Source organism: Sinocyclocheilus anshuiensis, unplaced genomic scaffold (assembly GCF_001515605.1).
Source record: "Sinocyclocheilus anshuiensis isolate Anshui unplaced genomic scaffold, SAMN03320099.WGS_v1.1 scaffold1638, whole genome shotgun sequence".
Taxonomy (NCBI): domain Eukaryota; kingdom Metazoa; phylum Chordata; class Actinopteri; order Cypriniformes; family Cyprinidae; genus Sinocyclocheilus; species Sinocyclocheilus anshuiensis.
The window spans coordinates 726038-748604 of NW_015542885.1; the positions used below are offsets into that span (position 1 = coordinate 726038).

At 38.6% G+C, this 22567-nt stretch overlaps 1 protein-coding gene across 1 annotated transcript in view; it reads right to left on the reverse strand.

Moving 5' to 3' along the window:
• Nucleotides 1–22567, reverse strand: part of LOC107694660 (calsyntenin-2-like) — a 209991-nt gene that overhangs the window by 115163 nt on the left and 72261 nt on the right. The window contains exon 2 of the mRNA XM_016494346.1: nt 5209–5331. Coding sequence (XP_016349832.1) covers nt 5209–5331 — 123 coding nt within the window. The remainder of the gene's footprint in view (nt 1–5208; nt 5332–22567) is intronic.

Consider the following 22567-nt stretch of genomic DNA (forward strand, 5'->3'; position numbering starts at 1 on the left):
AGATAAGATTTTGTTCGTTTACTTGCGTTCTGCTTGGTTGACAGCTGAAAAGCTGAGATGATGTCGTTGCTGACACGGGCTTCCTGGATGGCTGCTGAGGGAATCCCGGAGCTTTCGGATTGGTCGCTGAGATGACGTTTGGGTGACGTCCTTTTGGGCGATCCCTCGTTGGATTGGTTGCTTTCTTGATGACACAGAAGTTTGAGATGATTTTCTAAAAGTCTGAGTTAGCAAGGCTTCAAGTTCTTTGAAGATCACGACGTTTCAACTGAAGTGTTTGAGTTCTGGAGTCTCGCGATGCGGTGTTACGGCAGGGAAGCGCTTGTAGCGCAGTTACCAAAATAAAAGCCAGAGGTCTTGAGCGAGAAAAGCAAGCGAGCCCGAGAGAGCTTTGTATTCCTTTTAAGCAGGCTCGATGTTGGTCCATCCCATACGCGATTGTCCAATCGGACGCTGTTGCAGGCTTAGCCACGCCCTGTGTGGTTCCCTTCTCGTTCATAAATTAAAATGCTGTTCAATTCATCAGGTGGGGAAATGTCTTTGCAGGTTTTGTTAATAACTTCTATAAAGTGTCGTACAACACACACCGTTCAAAATAACAGCTTTTCACTCATTTCAATGTTCTGCATTTGTCGTGCCCATTCGTTCCTGAGTAGATGAGACAAGGCTGACAGGAAATCGCCCCGAATATTGGAGTCATGTGCTGGGATGATTCCATGGTATATGGAAGTATGTCTGTTATGGATAGAAATCCTACACCAGCACATAATCAACACTCTCTTCATCCACTTACAAGATCAAAATACTTTCTTCTACAGTTTCTAACACAGAAGAGAGGCATTATTTATAATAATTTAATAGCAAAATCCACTAGCGTATACGATTGTTTTTAGACAGAATGGTCCAAACACAAACATAAAACATGCAAAGTGTTCCACCGAAAAAGCCATTTTCCTTGTTCAGTTTGCAGCAGGTTCCCCTTCTATAAAAGAAACACAATACAATTGCAAAGTATCTGAACTGCAGGCGCTGCCATTCTCTTTCACTACATCCTCCTATTCTCACTCTCATGTGTGGATTTTGCAATCCATCCATAGTTTCCCTGGACCGCTTCCTAGCTTGGGTTTTGTTAGCTAATCTGGTGCGAGGAAGGCAAAGTTTAGCGGAACAATACGGCATTGTACATCATCTGAGAGAAGAGATTAATGGGAAAGAGGCTGGTGAAGCCGCAACTGAGATAAAGAATTAGCTAATTAAGCTGCCGTTTCTTTTTTGCCTTCCTCTACTGACTCCGGCTCATCCTTCACGGTAATTTGATTGAGAATGCTCCATGCATACTACAAGACCTACGCTATCTGCTCTACAGGGGAAAGTCTTGTTCCCAGAAATAACAATTCATCTTCAGGATCCCTGCCTCAGCATATATCATCGACTTGAGGCTCATCATCGTTATTTTACATCAAAGCAAGCTGATACATGGGAGACAGTAAGCGAGGCAGGAGAAAAAGACGAAGGAGAACGAGGCGAAGCATTAAAAATCCCGGGTCGTGTTCCCACACCCCAATTAATGCGGTGCCAGAAGGTCGCCTGCATTCCTTTCTCTAAACAGACAAAAACAGGATTGATGACAAAGCCTCCCGCGCATAACTCACAGTCTGACGTGGAAGAGGTGAGTCGGACAGAGAAAGAAAGACAGAAAGAATGGGAGCGAGGAGAATTACAAAGAATAACGGATTGCGACGGAGGGCCCGTTTTTCTCTGCGTCTCCCTGGCAGCAATCTTACATTTGTATCCATTGGCTCCCAGTGAAAAGGCAGTGAAATATCACCTGTCACCCAATCAGAGCGCAGCACTCATTTCCCAGTGATGCTTTAACAACAGCTGCAGTCCACCATTAATATGTCATTGATAAATCAAAGTAACGTGCACAGGACTTTCCAAAAAAAAAAAGTGGATGTAGAAAATAAATGTGGATTACGTATAAAATGAATGTATAGTTTTTCTCATTATTCTGAAAGAAAGAAATCAAACGTGACAGTTTATATGACATTTATAATGTTACAAAAGATTTCTATTTCTTTTGAACTTTGTGTCTTCGAACAACTTAATGTGGTTAGGAAAATAAGCCATCAGAGTGTTATCCTGGATGCCTAAAATGTTTTTTCCATACATTTGGTGACATACATGTGAAATATTCCTTACATTAAGCCATGAAAAACAAAAATCACAATGCATCTTGTTTTTTGTTCTAGGTTCAGTTTCACTAGGAGATCATCATATATGATGCTTTGAAAGACGCAAAGATTTGTAGAGTGTCAAAAATACAAGAGGAAAAAACAGCTAAATAATGCCATGATCCTAAGGACAAAATAATTTTGTCACTACAATAATTATAAAATATATATATTTTACATGATTTTATATATTTGCATTTGAAATGTCATCAAAAAATATAACTGCATGGTCAGTAAGAAATATTTTGACACCAGAGCAGGAAAACAAAAGGACAGAGAGAAGTCTGTCCTTTCACCGGAAGAATTAATTAAAATTTACAAAGGCAATAATCAATCAATCAGTCAATCATTCACAAGATCAATAATATGCATTTAGAAAAAAATTATACTTTAAAGTTTGGTATTACAGAAACAAAAACACACTTATCTAACATGCTGCAAAGATAATCAATCATCACCGGTAGTCAATGGTGATGCTGTAAAAAAAAAAAAAAAGCATGTCAGATAAAAGATTCCCCAAGGTATGAACAACAAATCTTGATCAACTCTGCACATTTTAGAGTGGCCTTTTATTGTGGCCAGCCTAAGGCACACCTGTGCAATAATCATGCTGTCTAATCAGCATCTTGATATGCCACACCAGTGAGGTGGATGGATTATCTCGGCAAAGGAGAAGTGCTCACTAACACAGATTTAGACAGATTTGTGAACAATATTTGAGAGAAATAGGCCTTTTGTGTACATAGAAAAAGTCTTAGATCTTTGAGTTCAGCTCATGAAAAATGGGGGCAAAAACAAAAGTGTTGCATTTATAATTTTGTTCAGTGTAAAAGCCAGTAAAGTGCTTTTTTCCAAGGCTGCCAGAAAGGAGATTAATTGTAGCCATTGTCATTAGGCCTGTCGCAATAATCAATATATCGACTTATCGTGCAATATATGTACATGACCTCAATAATTTTTGGTGACACAATATATCGCCCATTATATTTACTTAAAAATTAATGTCACCATGTTTTGTACATTCCACTTGTGCCTGTGCCTTTTGCAGCTTCTCGTACATAACGTGGTGTAGGTCAAATTTTAAAAATGCTTCTACAAAAAAAAGTTTAATCTGCAGATATGGCCTTGTTTAGGGATCTTTGTGCATACGGATATCCGACTGCTAAGTAGTGATTGTGTTTTTCAGCAATAGTGTGCACCCTCAATTTACAGAGAAAAGAAGGTCCGGGAAAAATCTGTAGATGGAAAAATCTCCATACAAGTTCTTTGTGCATTTTTCTTTTTTTCTACTTGTTACTTTGTACTTTTTGTTAGAAAATGTTTATTTACTTATTCAGGTTTTTTAAGGTATCTAATATTTTGATACTTAATTTCCATGATCTAAATATTCTTAAATTAAAAGTTTGTTGTAATTTGGAAGCGTGTTGGCCTTCTTGCATTATTATGCTGTTACATTATGATTATATATTCAGTGGCATAAAATGGTCATTTAAATTGACAATAATATCGCTTATCGCAATTATTTCTGGGGCAATATATCGCACAACAAAAAGTTGTTATCATGACAGGCCTAATTGTCATTTAATGAGCTGTAGAGAGTTACCTGTTACAATGCTTCCACACATTCCTCTTTGCGTAAAAAAAAATCACTTTATTTAATTACTTTGCATCTGTCAAGCCACCACTCTCCACACATCCTTCCACTTCATCTGAACAACTTGCTCTTGAAAACCAGTGAGTCGAAATCTGTCTTACATAACACGCAAGTCATAAAGCTGTGCTGTCATTCATTGCTCCGTGAGAGGTGATTGACGCTCTAAGGTGTTGACTTTTTTTCGAAAGCCTAAGCGCACAATGTACGAGTCATTTTTCAAGGCCGGACGATTTATTGAACACTCGGCCATGGAAAGGGTGACAAGATCCACTTACACAAGGGCTAAGTGTCACCACAACAATGGAGATAGAGGCAGGAAGCACACTTGGAAATAACAGGAAGGTCAGGCGGATCTGTCTCCATAACAGTGCGGAAAGCATTGACTAAATCTCTTTTATATGAGCACTATGCTGCAATACACATAAAATCTCACACTCAACCACCCTCACTTAAACACAGAGGAATAGAGAACCAGTACTACTGAAGAACCAAGCCATTGTTACCATCCACTCCTGTAAATTCCAAAATAAACCTGGATGTTCTGGAGTTAGCTTGTGTGTTTCATAAGAATAGATTAGATATGGAAAAAGTAGGCTGCAAAGTTAATCAAAATGATCACAATCGTGATTAAACTGCATAAAAGCTGCCATGTAATTAAAAATATCTCAATGGCCACATCTGTATTCTGCATGTGCTGCATGCTTCAAAATGAACCATTGGTAGTACTCATTATACCATTTATAAATCAATTTTATGAAAAATAATTAATATTCCAATTGACTGTGTTCCAAAAATAATTTATAAATAGCATAAAAGTACAATTATTATTATATAACTCAATTACATCTAAACTGGACAAAGATCTTGTGTGCAGGGACGCGGGAAGTAGGGGTGCTGAGGAGGCTGCAGCACCCCCTGTTTTCACATGGTTGCAAATGCAACGCCAAGTTTGTTCATTTAAGCACACCCAACCGAAAACATCTTCCCGCGCCCCTGCTTGTGTGAAAAAAAAAATCATTCAGTCATAGAAAAAAGTATTCAGTAATTAGAAAGGGAAAAATGTACAGTCATGATCACCAAATAAACCCCAAAGCAAGGGCTTATTGCAACTTAAATAAATAGATAAATGGACAAAAAAAAAATTGATCCAGTTAAAATTATTTGATTGCGAGAAGAAAAAGGATGTGAGACACATGAAACAAACACAGTGCAAGACACTGGCTATCAGGGACAACAGCCATATACACCTGAATGCCATGACTGACCAATCAGGATTGAGTATTCCATAGCGCTGTGTAATAAGTTAGGCAAGTCGTATACCTGCATAAGGGACAGGGGCGTCTTTGTCCAGTGCGACCAGAGGAGGGTCGAGCATTACAGTGTCCATGTTCTCGGTGATGACACCATGGTAGGACGTCTCGATCCATGGTTTGTGCTTATTCACTACAATGGAGAGAGAAAAGAAACAGAAAAAAATATCATTTAAATTCTGAACTAAACGTCTTTCCAAGTTTCAACAAACATCTCCTAAATAAGAATAAAAAACACAAGAGTCAGAGTCTTTTCTCTCTGTTTTCATGCAAAGAATAATGGCAATCGATACGAGTCCAATAAGCATGGGCTGTTTGTCCCAATTCCTCAAATGGCAGCATCCCTGTCTTCTACAACACGTATCCAGGGAAACACCCTCATTTATCTGGTCCTGGCATACTCTGTTGTTCCTGCATTTTTTTCCGTGGCTGCTGTATAGCAAGAGATACCAAAACAAGATGCTAATCAATGGATGACACAAACGCAATCTCCAACCTAATGAAAGGAAAACATCCGTGCAAGAGTCTTTGTGCATTAAACAGCTTGTACCTAAGCAGTGTTTACACTTCTCAGAAACATCTACACTCTATTGGCTCAATAAACTCTCTGTACACAACTAATGCCATGTTCAGTAAGTAACACAACTGTAGGGATTTTTAAGGTTAATTCAAAATTCAGATTTTCAGGGGGGGGGAGGGTTGGATTTATTATTATTTGGTATATGAAAAAAAAATCCACTATATTATTGCATAACTTCCTAGGCATATGGTGGAAATGTTGGAAAAACAAAACATTAATGTGGGTCATGAAAAGCAATGCGTTAACAGCAATGGCCCTCTTGTAATCAGAAATCCTCCCTCATCATGAGTTAATAGAGTTTTAGATTAGTACTGGCTATTCAGTAACCCCTCACGTGGGTCAGTTCGAGATCCACCAAAGCAATTAACGAAAGAGTAAATTAAACCATTTCACACTTGTGGAGGACAATCTACACAGTCAAGTCTCAAAGAAAAGTCCTCCTGAAAAGCTCAGAGTGTCCTAATAACGCATAAGGCAGGGAACAAATCGTCTGATTCAGATGGCCAGATGATTAAACCAGCTGCCAATGTCATTTTCAAAGACTACAATCTTGCTTTCAATGAGTTTGTGCCATTTATCTCTCTTTTCCTTGCTCTCTATTTAACGCAGACACACTTACGTGGACAAAACTACATGTTTTTTTTCACTCATGCACAAATGCATTTCAAAAGAAACACACTTTTAAAAAAAAAAATCATGACTACTTGCAAACATCTCAGCTTGTTTTCTCACTTGAAAGTAGCTATTTGAACAGACGCAGATGAATAGTCGGGTTGTATCTATCTAGCTGTGTTACTCATACAAAGACACCTGCCTCAAGCTCCAGAGAGGCAAACAAATGTGTGTTGCAGATGTATGAAATAAGAGGTCTGATTCAATGCAGTCTGATATTCCCATTCTGTAGAAAATGAATAAAAATTAAAATCGTAAAAAGGCTTTCATTTAGGCTACGCAGCTTGCATGACACCTCAATACACTAATAAAAGCTTGATTCATTAGGTCAATATTTATTTGAGTGTTTCATTTGTGAAATGTCACAGGCTGGGAAAAACATGTGGCTGTCATCATGTACACAAGATACAGTAAATAACTGTAATTTGGATCAGGTACTTTCTATTATAATAATAATAGAATTTTCAGGCTCTAGTCACTGCAAATTCACATCGAACTCTCTCGTTCTCACATCCTCTCTCTCTAATAAGGTTAGTGGTGTCACTAAGAGCAATATCCCTACTCTGTAATCCCTGAGCTATTACCCATGAGATGTCTGCAGCCATTATACAGCATTAGAGCTCCGTGATGGAAGCTAATTCAATGTGGACTTTTCTCTTCCATCCGCTCCCCTGCACTAGAGAGCTCTGCCTCATACACAGCCAACAAAACACAAGACATAATGGCAGATGCATAACTGTACACACACACCAAAATTTAATTCACATTTACCATTAAGGAATACAACCACTGACAATTATGTTATTAAAAAAAAAAGAAGATGGACACTCTTACACTGTTAGCGAAACATTGACTTTAAAAAAAGCTTTAAAATACCATAAAACTCTTTAAAATACTACTACTAATAATAAAAATTACTATTATTAGTAGTTCTAAAATTTAACTTTACTCACAAAGTGCTTCACATAAATTAAAAACAAACAATTAATAAAATATCATGAATAAAGGAAACCAAAACTAATTAAAAATTAAAAAGTCAAATATAAAAAATATATAATATATTAAAAAAATAATATATAAAAATAAATATAAAATAATATGTAATATATATAACAACAAAAAAATGTTTTATTTGATATATTTACTTTTTAGAAGAAGAAAAAAATATTTTAGCATCTTCCTAGCATCACCCTGCATTCGGTTCACTCATCTGCCTGTGAGCACTATCCAAATAACCTGAATTGAATTAAAGCAGGTGAGCCCAGAGTGAGGGAGGTAGAAAATTCAGGTCGGGTCTTACAAGAGGACAAGAAAGGGGCTATTATAGAATCAATTATTTATTCAGCTTGATATATAATTATTCCAGCATTTCAAGCACCTGATAAAATGTTGCCAGGGGAGGAAGTGAACGTTTGCAAATCTACTTTGACCCTTTTTCAACCTGCTATAATGAAAATCCCAGTCAGCATTCCAACGGTAATTAAACTTGGGGACAGCCTGCAGAATAGATGGTGAATTTTACTGCTCTCCCAGTGTCACGCAACAAGCTATTCATTTCTGACCGGTGGACACCGTAACATTACATTCGGCTCATAACATTGGAATTAAACAATAATCGAAACATAGGTGTGGGACCCAGAGGGAAAAAAAAGTGCTAAAGCCAGAGACCAGCAGAGAATGACTAAAGAGAGAGAGAGGAGACCAGCAATATTCACGAATACATACTGCAGAGTGCATTACAATGCCGATTTAGCACGTAGTGTTTTTGTATACATGGTGTAAACAACAAAAACTGCAGTTAGGACCAGTTAATGGACCTTAGCAGAAAAACAAGTGTTCTTAAGGCTCATTCACCCTCTTCAATAAGAGCATCCTGTTCATAACAAGCTACACTAGAGGATAAAGAAGCCATTAGCCAAATAGCTGGTAAACACAATCTGTGATGGCCGTTATCTTGAGACAAAGTCCAAGGACTTCAACTTAATCAAAGTCAAAGATCAACTCCAGGCCGGCTAGCATCATCTGCTAGAGCCAAAGAGGGTATTAGTAGAAAATTGTTAATTAACATCCCTTGCACTGTGCAAATGACCAGTACATTGGCTCTGATTTGGAAAAAAAGTACAGAAATGACTATCAGGAAGGCAGTAATTAGCCACAATGACCTAGTATAATCCAATACTAACAGGAAGGAGTTTTCTGGTAGGGGCCGAAGGGTAATTTTCAGATACATTAAGCTCAACCAAGCCGCATCCCACACGTCCACAGAGACGCACTTCTTATGCTTGCATCACTCGTCTTTAATGCTAATTAATGAGGTCATAATCTCAAGCTTTTTCTATGGCAAGCAGTCAGATTTGCAGGTCTTCAGAGATTTCTCATATAGGGGGCCCAGTTGACTAAATTAGCATTTTATCATGCTATTTTATAGCACAGCCATTAAAAAAATGTTTGCATATTGAGGACTGCTCGAGTTAATTAATGAATGAACAGATCGTTAGGACTGTGTGGCGTCATTCTTGGACATCTGGAAAGCATCGTAAAAGGGTGTTGGGTATTGAGTCGGTGCAGAGGGAGCAGAATGTTGGATTTTACGGTGACCTCTATAAAGGGGGTGAAAGAGTCGAATGGGTTTTAATGTTTTGAATGTTCGGTGGTGGTTTCAGTTGCTCTGGCTAACCTACACAGTCTCCATTAACCCTTAAATGCATACCTCGGGTCTTTAGCGACCCGGGACATCATTCTCTACCCTCTCCCTCCTTCATTTTTTAAAGTTAGACATCAACTTTCTTAGTATTCCTCAATCTATTCATTATAAACAATACAACAAGAAAAAAATAGTACAATATAAAAGAATGCCTGTTTTCTGATTAATTTTTTGTAAAAAGTGTATAGGGTCAACTGCCTTTTGATGCTGGATGTGGTGAATAAGCTGCCAGTGATCAAAATATTGAATATGAAGTCATTTAAAATTATAGTTTTGAGTATATGGTTGAGATCATGAATGTGAGGCAGATGCTGAATGTACTGTGGAAGTGCGCTCTGACGATGACAGCGGTGGTAAAATCATCTGCTCAAATTGAACCCTTATAAGTTTCAAGAGGAAACGAAATATGCTTTATTTTATTTTTTCTGTAATTGTTCTTAAAATATCAAGATCATTTTTTGCTATTGCAGCAGTTGGAGGTACATCTGTGCTGGATATATAGGTCTGGGTCGCTAAAGACCCGAATATATATAATAATGATTAGTGATCGACCGATATTGATAGTTTATAACCGATACCGATACCAATTATTTGCATGTTTATGTGCCCGATAACCGATATGCAGTACCGATATTTATTTACTGTTATAAAGTAAATAAATGACTGAGTGCAGTAAGTCCATACTTCACTTTGGTTTTTCCTCCTTTGAGTCATCTTAAAAAAAGTGTTGAAAATTAGCAGTCTTTCATGTTAAATTTAATCTTCACATTACAACAATAAAAAAACATTTTATTTAAAGCATCAGCAGCAACACTAATATTAACAATAAGCAAAATAAATGTAGAAGGTCTAATGTTTTCATTGTAGGCATTAAACTGCCAGAATTTTAAAAGACATATACACAGGATATCTCCGTTTGCATTGAACTTTCAGCTTCGTAACTTTGCAGATATTGTTTATGCTCAAACAGCAACATTACACACTAACCACTGAATGAACCACCCCTTTAAGCCCTGTTCACACTGAAAGATGCATGTTCTCGTCTCTGACAGTTGGGATGCTATTATAGGTGTTCTCATTCATGGTTCATTCTTTTTTTTCTTTTTTTTTATCTAAAAATCTTAACAAACCCAAACTTTTAAACAATAGTGACCAACAAAAGAAACTTCATATCAATAGGAAGTGATACAGATCATGTGACAGCCGAAATTCAAGTAAAAGACTTCTCTGAAGTAACTCAGGAACAAGCTGAAAAAATTAAGCAATGAACGAACTCGTGAACTTTCGATTCAATCTCTTTAAAGGGGTCATATGATGGGATTTCAAGTTTTCCTTTCTCTTTGGAGTGGTACAAGCTGTTTGTGAATAGATAAGATCCCTAAAGTTGCAAAGACTAAAGTCTCAAACCTACAGAGATATTCTTTATAAAAGTTAAGACTGGTCCCCGCCCTCCTAAAACGCCTAATTTAAACACGCCCCCACGTCTACGTCACGATGTGGGAAGATTTGCATAACACCGCCCAAATGTTCACGCAAAGAAAGAAGGCCAGACATGGTTTTATGTTTACGCGGCTTGATGCAATGCAACGCTTAAAAAGACAGTATAACGCCGCGGTCACACTACACTTTGAGCATGCGAAATTCGTTCGGACGCTGCAACGATCGCGGTATGACATCATGCTCTGCAGCGTCTTTTAAAAAACGTATATTCAACACATAAACAATAATAATACACCTAAAATGTAAAAACATACAATTCCTGCAGCGCTGCAGTTTTAGATTTATATTCTTTTAATTTAGATAGGAGGTCATGCTGTGACGTATCGATCTGCCGTTGGTCACACGGTGTCATGTGATGCGAATTCACAGGCCAGAGTTCACCAAGTTTGAACTTTGGAACGCAGCGAAATGTGAAAACTTTTCGCACGGGCTTGCATTTCCGGTCTGATGCAGCATTCGCACACATATGAATGGAAGTCAATGGAATGAACAGTGTAGTGTGACCTAAGTCATTATAATCCGTAATTATGTCCCCACTGGATGCAACAAATGCCTAATTTATAATGGGTTTTTATTGTTTTTGTCTCGTCGCTCCAGGACACGGCATCACAATATGGTAAGGGCGTAACATTTCCATCACACACTTGAGGTATTCGGCCAATCACAACGCACTGGATAACTCCTAGACCAATGAGCTTTGTAAAAATCGACACGTTTCAGAAAGGTGGGGCATAGAGGAGAAACAAAGTTCAAAAAGTGTTTTTTGAACCTTAAACCGCATAAACACATTTCATTACACCAAATACACAAAATAATGTTCTTTTTAGCAACATCATATGACCCCTTTAAAGAGGGTCTTGTTCTCACAGACAAACAATTTTTCACACGATTGTTTAAAACAAATCCCTCCACCTCCTTCTCATCCTGTATCACTTTGCATAACTTCAAAATCCCTTCGGGCCTTCATGGACGTTTTCATAACCCAAACTGGCAAAGAGCAAACGTTCACAAAGACAATCCACGCAGGTGACGAGTCTTAAATCTGTCATTGCTGTGGGAGGCGTACGGGCTGATTTACAGCTAAATTTCTCCATAATAGGCATTAATAATCCCTGACACAAACGACTTAAAAGACAGCAGAGGTTTATAAATGTCCTTGATACTACGCACATGCCGATATAAACGACTCGTTCCCTTGTACATTCTGCGAATCAACTTACTTAGGTCACCAGTCATGAATATAAATTTGTTTGATTAGACTCTCGGCAAACATTGAAGCGAATATCTTTTGTAATGGAGAAGTTCTCCGCGCTGGCATTTGCTACTGTCAGCCTGGCATCGATACTCCAGAGGACTCGGAAATGTCAATTGTCTGTAATTAGAAAGCTGGCATATTCATTCACGAGGCTTTGTTTCCTTGTCACGGAATTCGGGTCCTTATGGTCTTTTCATTAGCCATATTGTTTATCAGCCATATGTGTGTGTGTGTCTATAACGCTTGATACACAATCAACCCTTACGAAAATAACCATTTTGATTACAAACCTTGTGAAGTCACTTAAATTATGAATCATTGTTAGAAACACAGAGATCTGATTGAGGTGGAGAGATGAAGGATGTAACAACGTTTGTAGATCGGGAAGAAGGAGGCGGGAACCAGCGAACATTTAAACACTTTAATAAAATAAACAAACACAAAATGAAAGTAAAGCGGCAGCCCCTCGTGGATGACTGCCGCACACAAAACACAAAATGAAGTCTAGGCCTGGTCCTCTCTCGTCCAACACAGTCGTCACTCCTCCTTTTATCCTTCCGGAGCTCCTCCGTGAGACTCGAGACCGGTGAGTGGCGCAGGTGTCGCGCATTAGCATTTACTCCACTGGCCTCGCTCCGTTCCCGCGGCTCTCGGCCCCGCCCCTCCCGTCACAAAGGATTTTAGGGGGACTTGAGAGGGAGTCGAATGAAAGCAAGGAGTGAAGAGAACAATGATCTCCTTAGTGACACGGGTGCCAGAGGCTGAGCAAGAGAGAAGGCAAGGCTCAACTTTCCATCTTCTCCAGATTTGTGATGTCATGTTTAAAAAATTCCTGATGAAGGTCATGTGACCGAAGCGTAGTCGATAAATATTTTGATATTTTTTGCATAGTGTGCGGGATTTGTTTTTTGCTTTTTAGTTTTTTGACCTGGTTGGTCTTTGCCTCCAACGCACCTATCTATTGTCGTCAGGTGTGCGGAGTTTAATTGTTAATTCATCTTCTCCAGATTAAAATGAAAAGGGCCTGCTAGTTTCTTCTTCTGTCTGTGGGAGATCTGGACGCTCGAGTGGCTCTCAGCATCTCTGGGCGTTTTGAGATGACGAAACTGAAAATTGATGCTGGGGCTACAGTTCCGTGCCTCCCTCCCTGCACTTAACAGGACATCTGCTGTGCCCACATGCCCATCGCCTTTTATCTACCTTAGCGAGTGGTGATGTGCTAAATCTACATATTTTCAATGAGTAGTCGGTGGGTTGTCTGAATAACTAGTCTTAAAGGGTTATTTCACCCAAAAAGAAAATGCTGTCATTATTTACTTGTTTCAAACCTGTATGACCTTCCTTCTTCTTTTGAACACAAAATACATTTTGAAGAGTGTTTTTTGCTCTCACAATGAAAGTCAGTGTTGTCTTGGACACCACTGATTTTCATTGTATAAACCAAAACACACTCAGACTAGAAGAAAGAAACTCAAACAGTCTGAAACAACATGAGGAGAAGTAAATGATGACAGTGGTGAACTATCCATATTATGTCCCTTTTTACAACCTGTAATGAAAGTCTCAGGTGTACACAGAATAAGTATGTGAAGTTTCAGCTCAAAAAACACCACAGAACATTTATCATTCCATGCTGTAAATACCTCTTTTTGGGTGGAAGTGTCACCTTAAATGCAAATGTGCTGCTGCTCCCTGACCCCTTTCCAGAAGAAGGCTGTGCCTAGGTTACTATGGCAACAACAAACAAAACATTTTGATTATCATCTCTATCGTGATCACGTGACGTTGCAGCTCTTCGTCATCATGAAAAAATGTATACTTTGTATGCGTTTAAAAAGGCTGCTTCTGACATGAAGCATGTGCACAGAAAGCCAGCTCTTTTACATCAACATCAACTGTCAAATACACGCAAGGTTATGTCAAAAACACACAAAATTCACAGGTAAACAGCTGCATTAGTATGCTAGATCTGTGAAACGGCATCCCTCGGACATGGCGACAAAACACTACTGAAAAAAATCAACAAGTCATGACAACGTGTCTTTAAAATATTTTTACTCATCAAAATAAGTTAAGCAATTTTCAGCTTTTTTAAATAAGTTATACAAGATTCAATGCATGTTTTAAGCCAGTTTAATGTAATTTAAGTTGAAATGACTTATACAGCTATTGATTGTAAGTTGAGTTAAGTTGATTGTACTTAATTTACGTCAGCAACTTTTCTTTCCCCCTTGTTAATATATATATATATATATGTATGTATATTAGTGCTGTCAAACGATTAATCCAAAATAAACGTTTTTGTTTACATAATATGTGTGTACTGTGTATATTTATTTATATATATATAAAACAAGGGAGGTATGCCTTGGGTGGAAATTATTTAAATGAGGGATTTTGTGATGTTTATGTTCCCGGAAGAAAACTCAGGATTATAATCGAGGCATTTGAGTGAGTTCAGAAACAGTGTAGTGTAACCCTATAGTGAATCGACACAAAATAATTTTTTCGAAGTTTGAAGTAAAACAAAGATTTTTGGAGAATGTTCTACAAATAATAATAATAATAATTTCAGTCTTTCTACTTCAAAATGTAATGTTTAATGTTACTTGCAGTTTCTTTGAAATTAACTGTGAAATTTACTAGAAATTTCTGAGTGAAACCTTTTTTAAAGCCAATGACATTTCAGTGTAGGTCACGTGACGGCGGATGTACAGAAGTTTGTCCAGATTTCATTCACACTACCCATATTCATACAAAAAAGAACACTTTTTAACAGTCGTAAAGTAACTTTCAAATCAAATATAGTACCTACTAGACAGTATGCTATTTCAGACGAAGCTCAAGACCTGAAATAAAGTAACTTTCAAATCAAATATAGTACCTACTAGACAGTATGCTATTTCAGACGCAGCTCAAGACCTGAAATAAGTCAGGTAAGCGAGACATCCAAAATATGTGTAGAGGAGTAGGGGTTGGCAAACACTGTTATAACAGTCCTCACAAAAAACGAGACCTGTGGATCATGCAGAATAATGGTAATATTACTCATAGCAGGCAATTTGAAGTCGTAATTTTCTTATTTATAATTGAGGGTGTTGAATTTGTTACACAAATTGTGTTTTGATGTCTGTAAAAGAAATGAAACTCCTCAGATAAAGTTTACCATGTTGACAACACACTAAAACCCTCTCGAAGAGGTTGCATTTCTAAATGAATCCTCTTTAAAGCACTGCTGCAAAAATACTACAGTTAATTTTAAAAACCCATCTACATGCTCTAGTTGACCTAAAAGACAAATGACTAGTTGACCATCTTGAACATCCCTATTACCAGTGAGCTACAGCTACAAAAATTGTTTCAATATGAAGACATAAAAGACAGAGAGAGAGAAAGAGAAATTCTCAGAGTGACAGCAGGAGCAGCAAGAGTCTACCTGAAAGGCAGATTGTCTCTTCTTCACAGTAAAAAAACACTTGTAAGATATAAAATCGAATTAGCTGAAAAAAGTTGCAATTATAAGAAATGAATTTGCAACTGTGAGGTATAAATTTCTGATTAGGAAAAATAAAGTTGCAATTAGGTTAAAAAATTAAGGCAGAAACAAGCTTTCATAGTGTTATATACTGTAATTGTGATTTAAGAATAATATAGCTTAATATAAATAATATATATTTTTTAAAAACACTAAATAAAATCTGTAAAGTTTTAAGGATTTAATGAACATTGCATGTGAGAAGTGCAAGTATGTGTGTGTGTGTGTGTGTGTGTGTGTGTGTGTGTTTGTTTGTGATTGCATATGCTCAAATTAAATGGAGTGTTATCTATATATGTGCATTCCATCTACTCATTTACGAGACACTTTTATCCAAAGCAACTTGAAAGTGAGAAGGGCTATGCCACAATCTATTATTATCTATTGAAGGCAATTTGCACCACCTGCCAGCGAAGGCACAACCTTTGATTCAAATTTACAGTGAATATCTGCCCTATAATCAACAATCAACACATTCCGAATGTGTCATGTGTACTTACGACTCCTAAAACACAACAAATTATATGTTCCTCTAGCATACTGCCACTTGAGTACCTACATTTGTTGATCACATTGAGTTCTCCCACATATCCCATCTGAATTCAAGCCCGAGCCATCACTGTTAGACAAACGCTGTTGCTTGGTAGGATTGGAACAGAGCTAAGCTCTTACAGCGGGAGGTTTCTGGTATGGGGAAAATGGCAGGGATTTCCTTTCGTGTCCTCCAAGAGGGGCTGGCATACAGGGGGGATTTTCTCAGCTGAGAGAAGGACAGAGGCACTGGTCCACTCAGAGGGACACAAAAAATCCTCTTTACAGTGCTCGCTGACAGTGGCAGTACCGCTTGACAACTTCGTAACAGCTCACAAGAGAAGGTGGCAAAAAAAGAAAGCAGGAGGGGAAACCTTTAGACAGGTGTTATCCCATGTCCTGAAGACATGATTCCTTCACTCAAGGTCAGATTTACTGCCACTCAGCTTTCGACCTTTCCCTGACAAATGATGTTTGACAAATGATGCATGCTGGACATGTAAAAATGGCACAAAAACTACATGAATTACATCTCAGCCACATACGGAGGCTGTAAAATAGCGCTTTGTTTTATGTTACTGAGTCATGCATGTAGGCAGATGTAAACATTACACATTTCACAACGCGTAGCTTTTTGTTTGCTTAATAGCACATTGTAAATGGCAGAAGGGAAGATAATAAAGATGAGACTGTTTTCAGTCATGGCCGTGTGTTTATGATCGCACTGCCTGTGTTTTCATGTGAACATGTTTGCTAGTAGCACACAGCTGAAAAAAAGAGCATATGTTCTTATCTGGATGCTGATTTTCTGCATGGGATGCTAGTGTGCCCAAGAGACTTACTAAATAGGTCCGGGAATCATCATGAATGTAACCATTCCGGTTCCTCAATGGTTCCATTAATGATTTTTAGTACTTTTGAGGAAGAAATATTTGGAAGAAAGAAATGCAATTCCATTGCCAAAGATGATAATTTTATAATAATAATAATAATAATAACAATCAGAACTATACAGGTCACAGTATATGGTCTTGATTCTCTACAATGAACCAACTCAGATGAGTCATTCTTTCAGGTATTGGACTCTACCGGTCGTGCTGTAGATTCAGTAATTGTGTTAAGATGCAACTGTTTTTTTGGGGAGGCCGTTGTGTACATCAGTGTTGATTTTGGATTGGCTTGAATGGTTACATCTCGATTATGATTGTTAAATATTTATAAGGTGGGAAATCATATTTAGCATAGTTTTTTTGGCAAAACAAATGATGTTGCATCATTTGACTGACCATTCTGATCAGGGATGCCAAATCCGTGTTTTTACTACAGAACTGGGCTACTTTTACACTGTTGCCGCAGGTTGTTTTTTAGTCCACGGGTTAAAACGATCTCGCCCCCAACCCCCTAAACGCTATTTTGAAGGAGCAGACCTACGATGGAGGGGAAAACCGCAGAAAAAGTGATTGGGCTAGTGTTGGGCTAGTTTTGAATAGCAATTGGATTGGTTTTGTTTTGCAAACCTGGCAACCCTGATTCTGATTGGTTGGGTTTGGTAACATGATGAGCCTTTATGACGTCAGCCTCATAAACGTGAAAATGATGGACGAATGTCATGTCTAAGCTCAATCGTCTTGCCTCCGCATTCACGCAGTGATTAAAAGTTGTTTCTTGTGCAGTGTGTGACTTGATTAAAATAAATATTAAATTTATCAATGTTTTGATCATGTTGACTTCTCACTTGTCTGAGTATTTTAGCACAAGAACCATTATTGGAACTAAATGTCATTCATTTCGGTGGGGTTAGTTTATTTAATTTATATAAAACCAGTTTGTTACCCATACTTAAATGAGTTCAATGAGGTTTGTTTGATTAAAAATAAATATTTTGATATTTTACCTTAAAAATAAATTAACAAAATACAGGAAATTTTCACTCTATATGCCAGAGTTTTTTCTCACCTAAGCTTTTATTAACCCCATTAACCCTCTTTTTATGATGAACAGTTTTTCCAGCACAAACTGACCTGGACTCATGCTGGTTTAAACTAGTCTTTTCAGCAGAGCAGCCTAAGAGCTGAAGCCCACAGATACGTGGCATCTCATCCCAGTGTCAGTTCAAAGTGTGGCGTTAATCCTAAAAGCAGCTGTCCAGAGTTATCCTCTCGCCTCATGCCCAGTCATGCCCGCTTTCCCTCTAACACTCCTCTTCTTTCCACACACTTCATCTGCATTGTAAATGGGATTATGCCACGGCACTGAGAACTTGTCTAAACAAAATACATCTCCAGCTCCTGGAATCCAGTAAGACTGTTCTGCGTGTAAACTAACCAGGATAATTCACTGTCAGTTTACAGCGTTGGCAGAAAAGAGAAGCCGACTCTAATCTGGTTTGTCTGCTTAAGGAAGAGTGACTCTGGACACGATTGCGAGAGGAATCAAACCCACACAGACTCCCGACCTAAAACTTCCGACCCTGAGGGGCTTCAAAGCACAACGTCACGCAACCAAATCAAATCAGTAGTGAGAGAGAGAGACTGTTGAACAGTTGAAGAGACTGGCAGAGAAGAAGAGGGGGAAAAAAAGGGATTTCTGAAAAATATTGTGAGGATGGACGGAAGCCAGTAAAGGAGTTAAAAGAAGTGAGGCAGACAGAGTGAAGGAACCGAGCAAAACAAAGCCAAAGTGCAGCACAGAGGAAGATGGGTTGAGTTAAAAGAATGGGGATGGAATCAGGAAGGAGCACTTTAGACCAATAAATCACTAGCAAAGAGCCCCTCGCTGAGACCATAACACTGAGAGAACTACGAGGGCACTCATTCCCTAAATGTCTGGCTATACCGTAAAAGACTTAAAAAAAGAACTCTCTCTTGGCACAGTGGGTAGTATGCATACTTATGATGCACAAAAGCTGTTGATTCATGGGGAAGCAGGTTTGAATTAGGATTTTTATGGCTGGTAGCTAATGCTGGTAGGCCCAGGGCTCGCAAAATCGCTAGCCCGACGTCCCAGGGCTATTGTGTTTTCCAGTCGGGCTACCAAAATGTATCACCACTCTGCCCCACGGGCAGAGCCGATCCTCCCTATACCCAAAGTACGCAAGCTGCGTAGGGCCCCCGAAACACCAGGGGGCCCCCTTGCTCTCAAAGATGATTTAATTTTAGTTTCGTTTTTGAATTTGGCCAGTGGTTATGAAAACCGCTTATGTCATTTTTAATGCGGTGCGCTGTCACCCTTTCTACGTAAAATTCAGTCAAATCATGTAACGTGAATGTCATACAGTATCTTACTCGAGACAAAAAAAAAAAAAAAGTTGCGGTGCGCTGTCACCCTTTCTACGTAAAATTCAGTCAAATCATGTAACGTGAATGTCATACAGTGTCTTACTCGAGACAAAAAAAAAAAAACAGTTGAAAGCGTAGCGAGCCACGGAAGAGACACCATTTCTCAAGCGGACAAAGGCATTTCATTCATTCATAACTCGTCATTCATCCCAACCCCCTGTAAATAGTGAAATAAAATTCCTTCCTTCATATTTGTTGATATTTGTGTATTGAAAATATTTTTGATCGACATTTAAACTCCTTTAGCAATAGCAAATGAATATTTGAAATAACGATAATGCAAAATATGCATTATCCATTTACAAAGCTGAGGTTTTATTTTGGATTCATCAGACTGTCGGTTTACCACTTTCACATATTTCATTCTTTTTTTTTTCCTCCAAAGCACATGGAGATTACTCTAAATGACAGACAAAAGAGAGCAGCCTCTGTTACAGCAGAGCACAATCATATCCTGAAGCTCTGTCAGCCGACAGCAGGAGAACAGAGTGATAGGAGGAGAGGAGAGCAGTAACATTCACCCAGGCCGCTATTTCAAGGCGGTCTTCTCACCTGGCCTCACAGCAACATCACAAAATCACAAGCCCTTCCTGTGAGAAAAGGAGGAGAAGATATTTCCAACATGAGTCCGACAGCTCGCTTTTATGCCCAGCGGTACGACCCAAAATCTACTGCCGGACAGGGGCAGTGCTGGATGAGAAAGATGATTTTATGTTTTTTCTAATCCGATCACATCCCACTCAGGTGGGATTGTTTAGTTACCACATCGTTAGTAATAGTTACCAATTTGATTGGATTTTGATTCAGGGACTCACGATGCAATTACAACTGATTTTATTTTAAATAAAAATAAAATATGAATACATTTATTTTTTTAATATTTATTAATTTAATATTTATTTATTAAAATGTATGTATTTATGTCTTAAATATTAATACATTAACATTTTATTTTTTAAGTATATGGCACCTTTCATGCTCCCTCAGATTTTCTCTATATTTGATGACAGCAATGAGAAAAATTCTCTAGCTTGAGTTGAAAGGGACTTCATATGTTAGATATGTTCACAAAATATTTTATTTTAGCATTGCAGATTTTAGTATTCATTTGGAAAGTTTCATCCAACGTATGCTTTTTCGAAAAGAAAAACAATTATTAATAATTTATTCTAAATGTAAATAGTTCTAACAAATTCTAAATATCAGTTCTAAGTATCATTAATATTGAATTTAAGCAAATGCAAACATTAAAAATTATTAAATTATTTTTGTGCATCAATGCTTTTGACAAAGCATCCTGAGTAAAGAGAACACACAGAACACAAAGATCTCCAAAACCTATAAAAGTTCAACCATCAGCAGATGTGATATCTGCCATGCCAACTTCTTTTCTTCCCTTGAGCGTTTCTTTGAGACAGTTTAATATCTTTTTTATTGCTCTTATAGCGAAGTTCATTAACATGCAGAGACGTGCGTCCATGCGCACAACGGGGATTAGATAACCTCACACTTCATGACATCTTCCTCCATATGGCGCGTGAATAAAGCGGCAAAATCTCTCCGCAGCCTGCACACACAGGAAACCACAGTCAAGCTCGCCTTCATTTTTTCGCCTAACTAATAAAAACAGACAGGCAAAGGCCACTCGCCCTCCTCTGAGGAGAGTTTATTTTGATTTTGATTTAAAAAGACTCTGTGATAGTCACACAGCCGCGGGGCCGCATGTAGACGGGCATGACGGAAGAAAACGAGGAGGAGGAGGGGGTTGGGGAGAATTTACGAAGGGCCGCTTGCTGTTTTGACTGCATTGCCAAAACAGCCTGCCCACTTCACAGAGGTAATTTCAAAGGCAAAGGCTTGGACACACCATGTAAACAGAGCATTATTTACATAGAGATTTCCGCAGTCTAAAAGATCAGCTTTGAAACAGATTACAGGTGTGAACTCCCAACTCCTGCATTACACTGATACCAAAGCCGCAAGGTCCAAAGCTGATAACTGTGGAAGTGCGGTGACAAAACTTTACAAGTGGGGGGTAGCGGGAGCGCACGTGCGTGAATGAGTGCACCGGTCCGTGAGAGCCCATGAGTGAATGACAGAGCGTGCGGTTCGGCGCACGAGCCAAGATGAGACTCGATGAGCCGCCCACGCTGCATCTGGAGGGCCTTTTCCATTCAAATGCTCATATCGGCAAAGTTGCAGCAAGCCGTGGCACTATCCGCCTTTCTCTCATCTTTCGTCCTCCCCCTCCACATCATCCCTCTCCCGGGCTGTGATAAGAGCAAGGCTCCATTAGCACCTCTCTTTCTCTCATGGAAGCAAGCTGGAGATAGAGCAGCCCTGATGGACTATAAATTGTAGGGAATGCTCCCTGCTGAGGAAGAGTGGCAGAGAGAAAAAGGTTACACAGAAGAGAGAGAGAGAGAGAGAGAAAGAGGGAGGGATGGTCACAGCCAAGATGCATGGGGCTGTCAGAGTCACTAATCATAGCCCAGCAGCGCCATATTAATCACCGGATCACTGCCACTAGTTCAGACCTGATGCATGGAGTCAACCATACAATAACCTCTGAGAACTTGAGAAAAACTGAAGGATGAGCTGTATATTGCTGCAAACATAGGTCTCGGACAGATGAAATATTTCTTCACACACACAAACATTTAATTTTTAAACATGTTATGGTGAAAACAACAAAAGTGGGCTTCTTACTGTTTTTACCACATGCCTTATTTTTGTCAAACAAAATAATCATATTTGCAGTTCTGCTCTATATATTAGATGTAGTCTCACAAAGCACATTTGGTCTATTTTGTATAAAATCTGGTTCATGTTTATTCTACTACAAAGTGAACACTCATTTAAAAGTTATTGCACAGCATTCGGTTCTGCAATAACACAGAAGATGATATAAGAAACTCTTTCTTTCGGGACTTTCATCTGGATGAACCAAAGTAAAACAGTAAAGCAGAAAATATGCTGTTCTTTTGCAAAACTCTTTTATTAAGGCTTGATGCCATAAACTTGATGCCAAATCCATCCGCTTTTTTTATTTCTTATAAGTCTCCTAACTTCTAAATAACACTTCGCATACTATTTGAGAAGGTACAACATCAGTTGCATCTCTTCACTTCCATTTACAAATCCTTTCCCGTGGCCTCATGGGATATTAATGTTTAACGATTAGTGTAGTGTCGGCGGCCATTCCTCCTCCATGGCTCCTCCCTTCGTCGGCTCCACCATGGGTCGACATTATG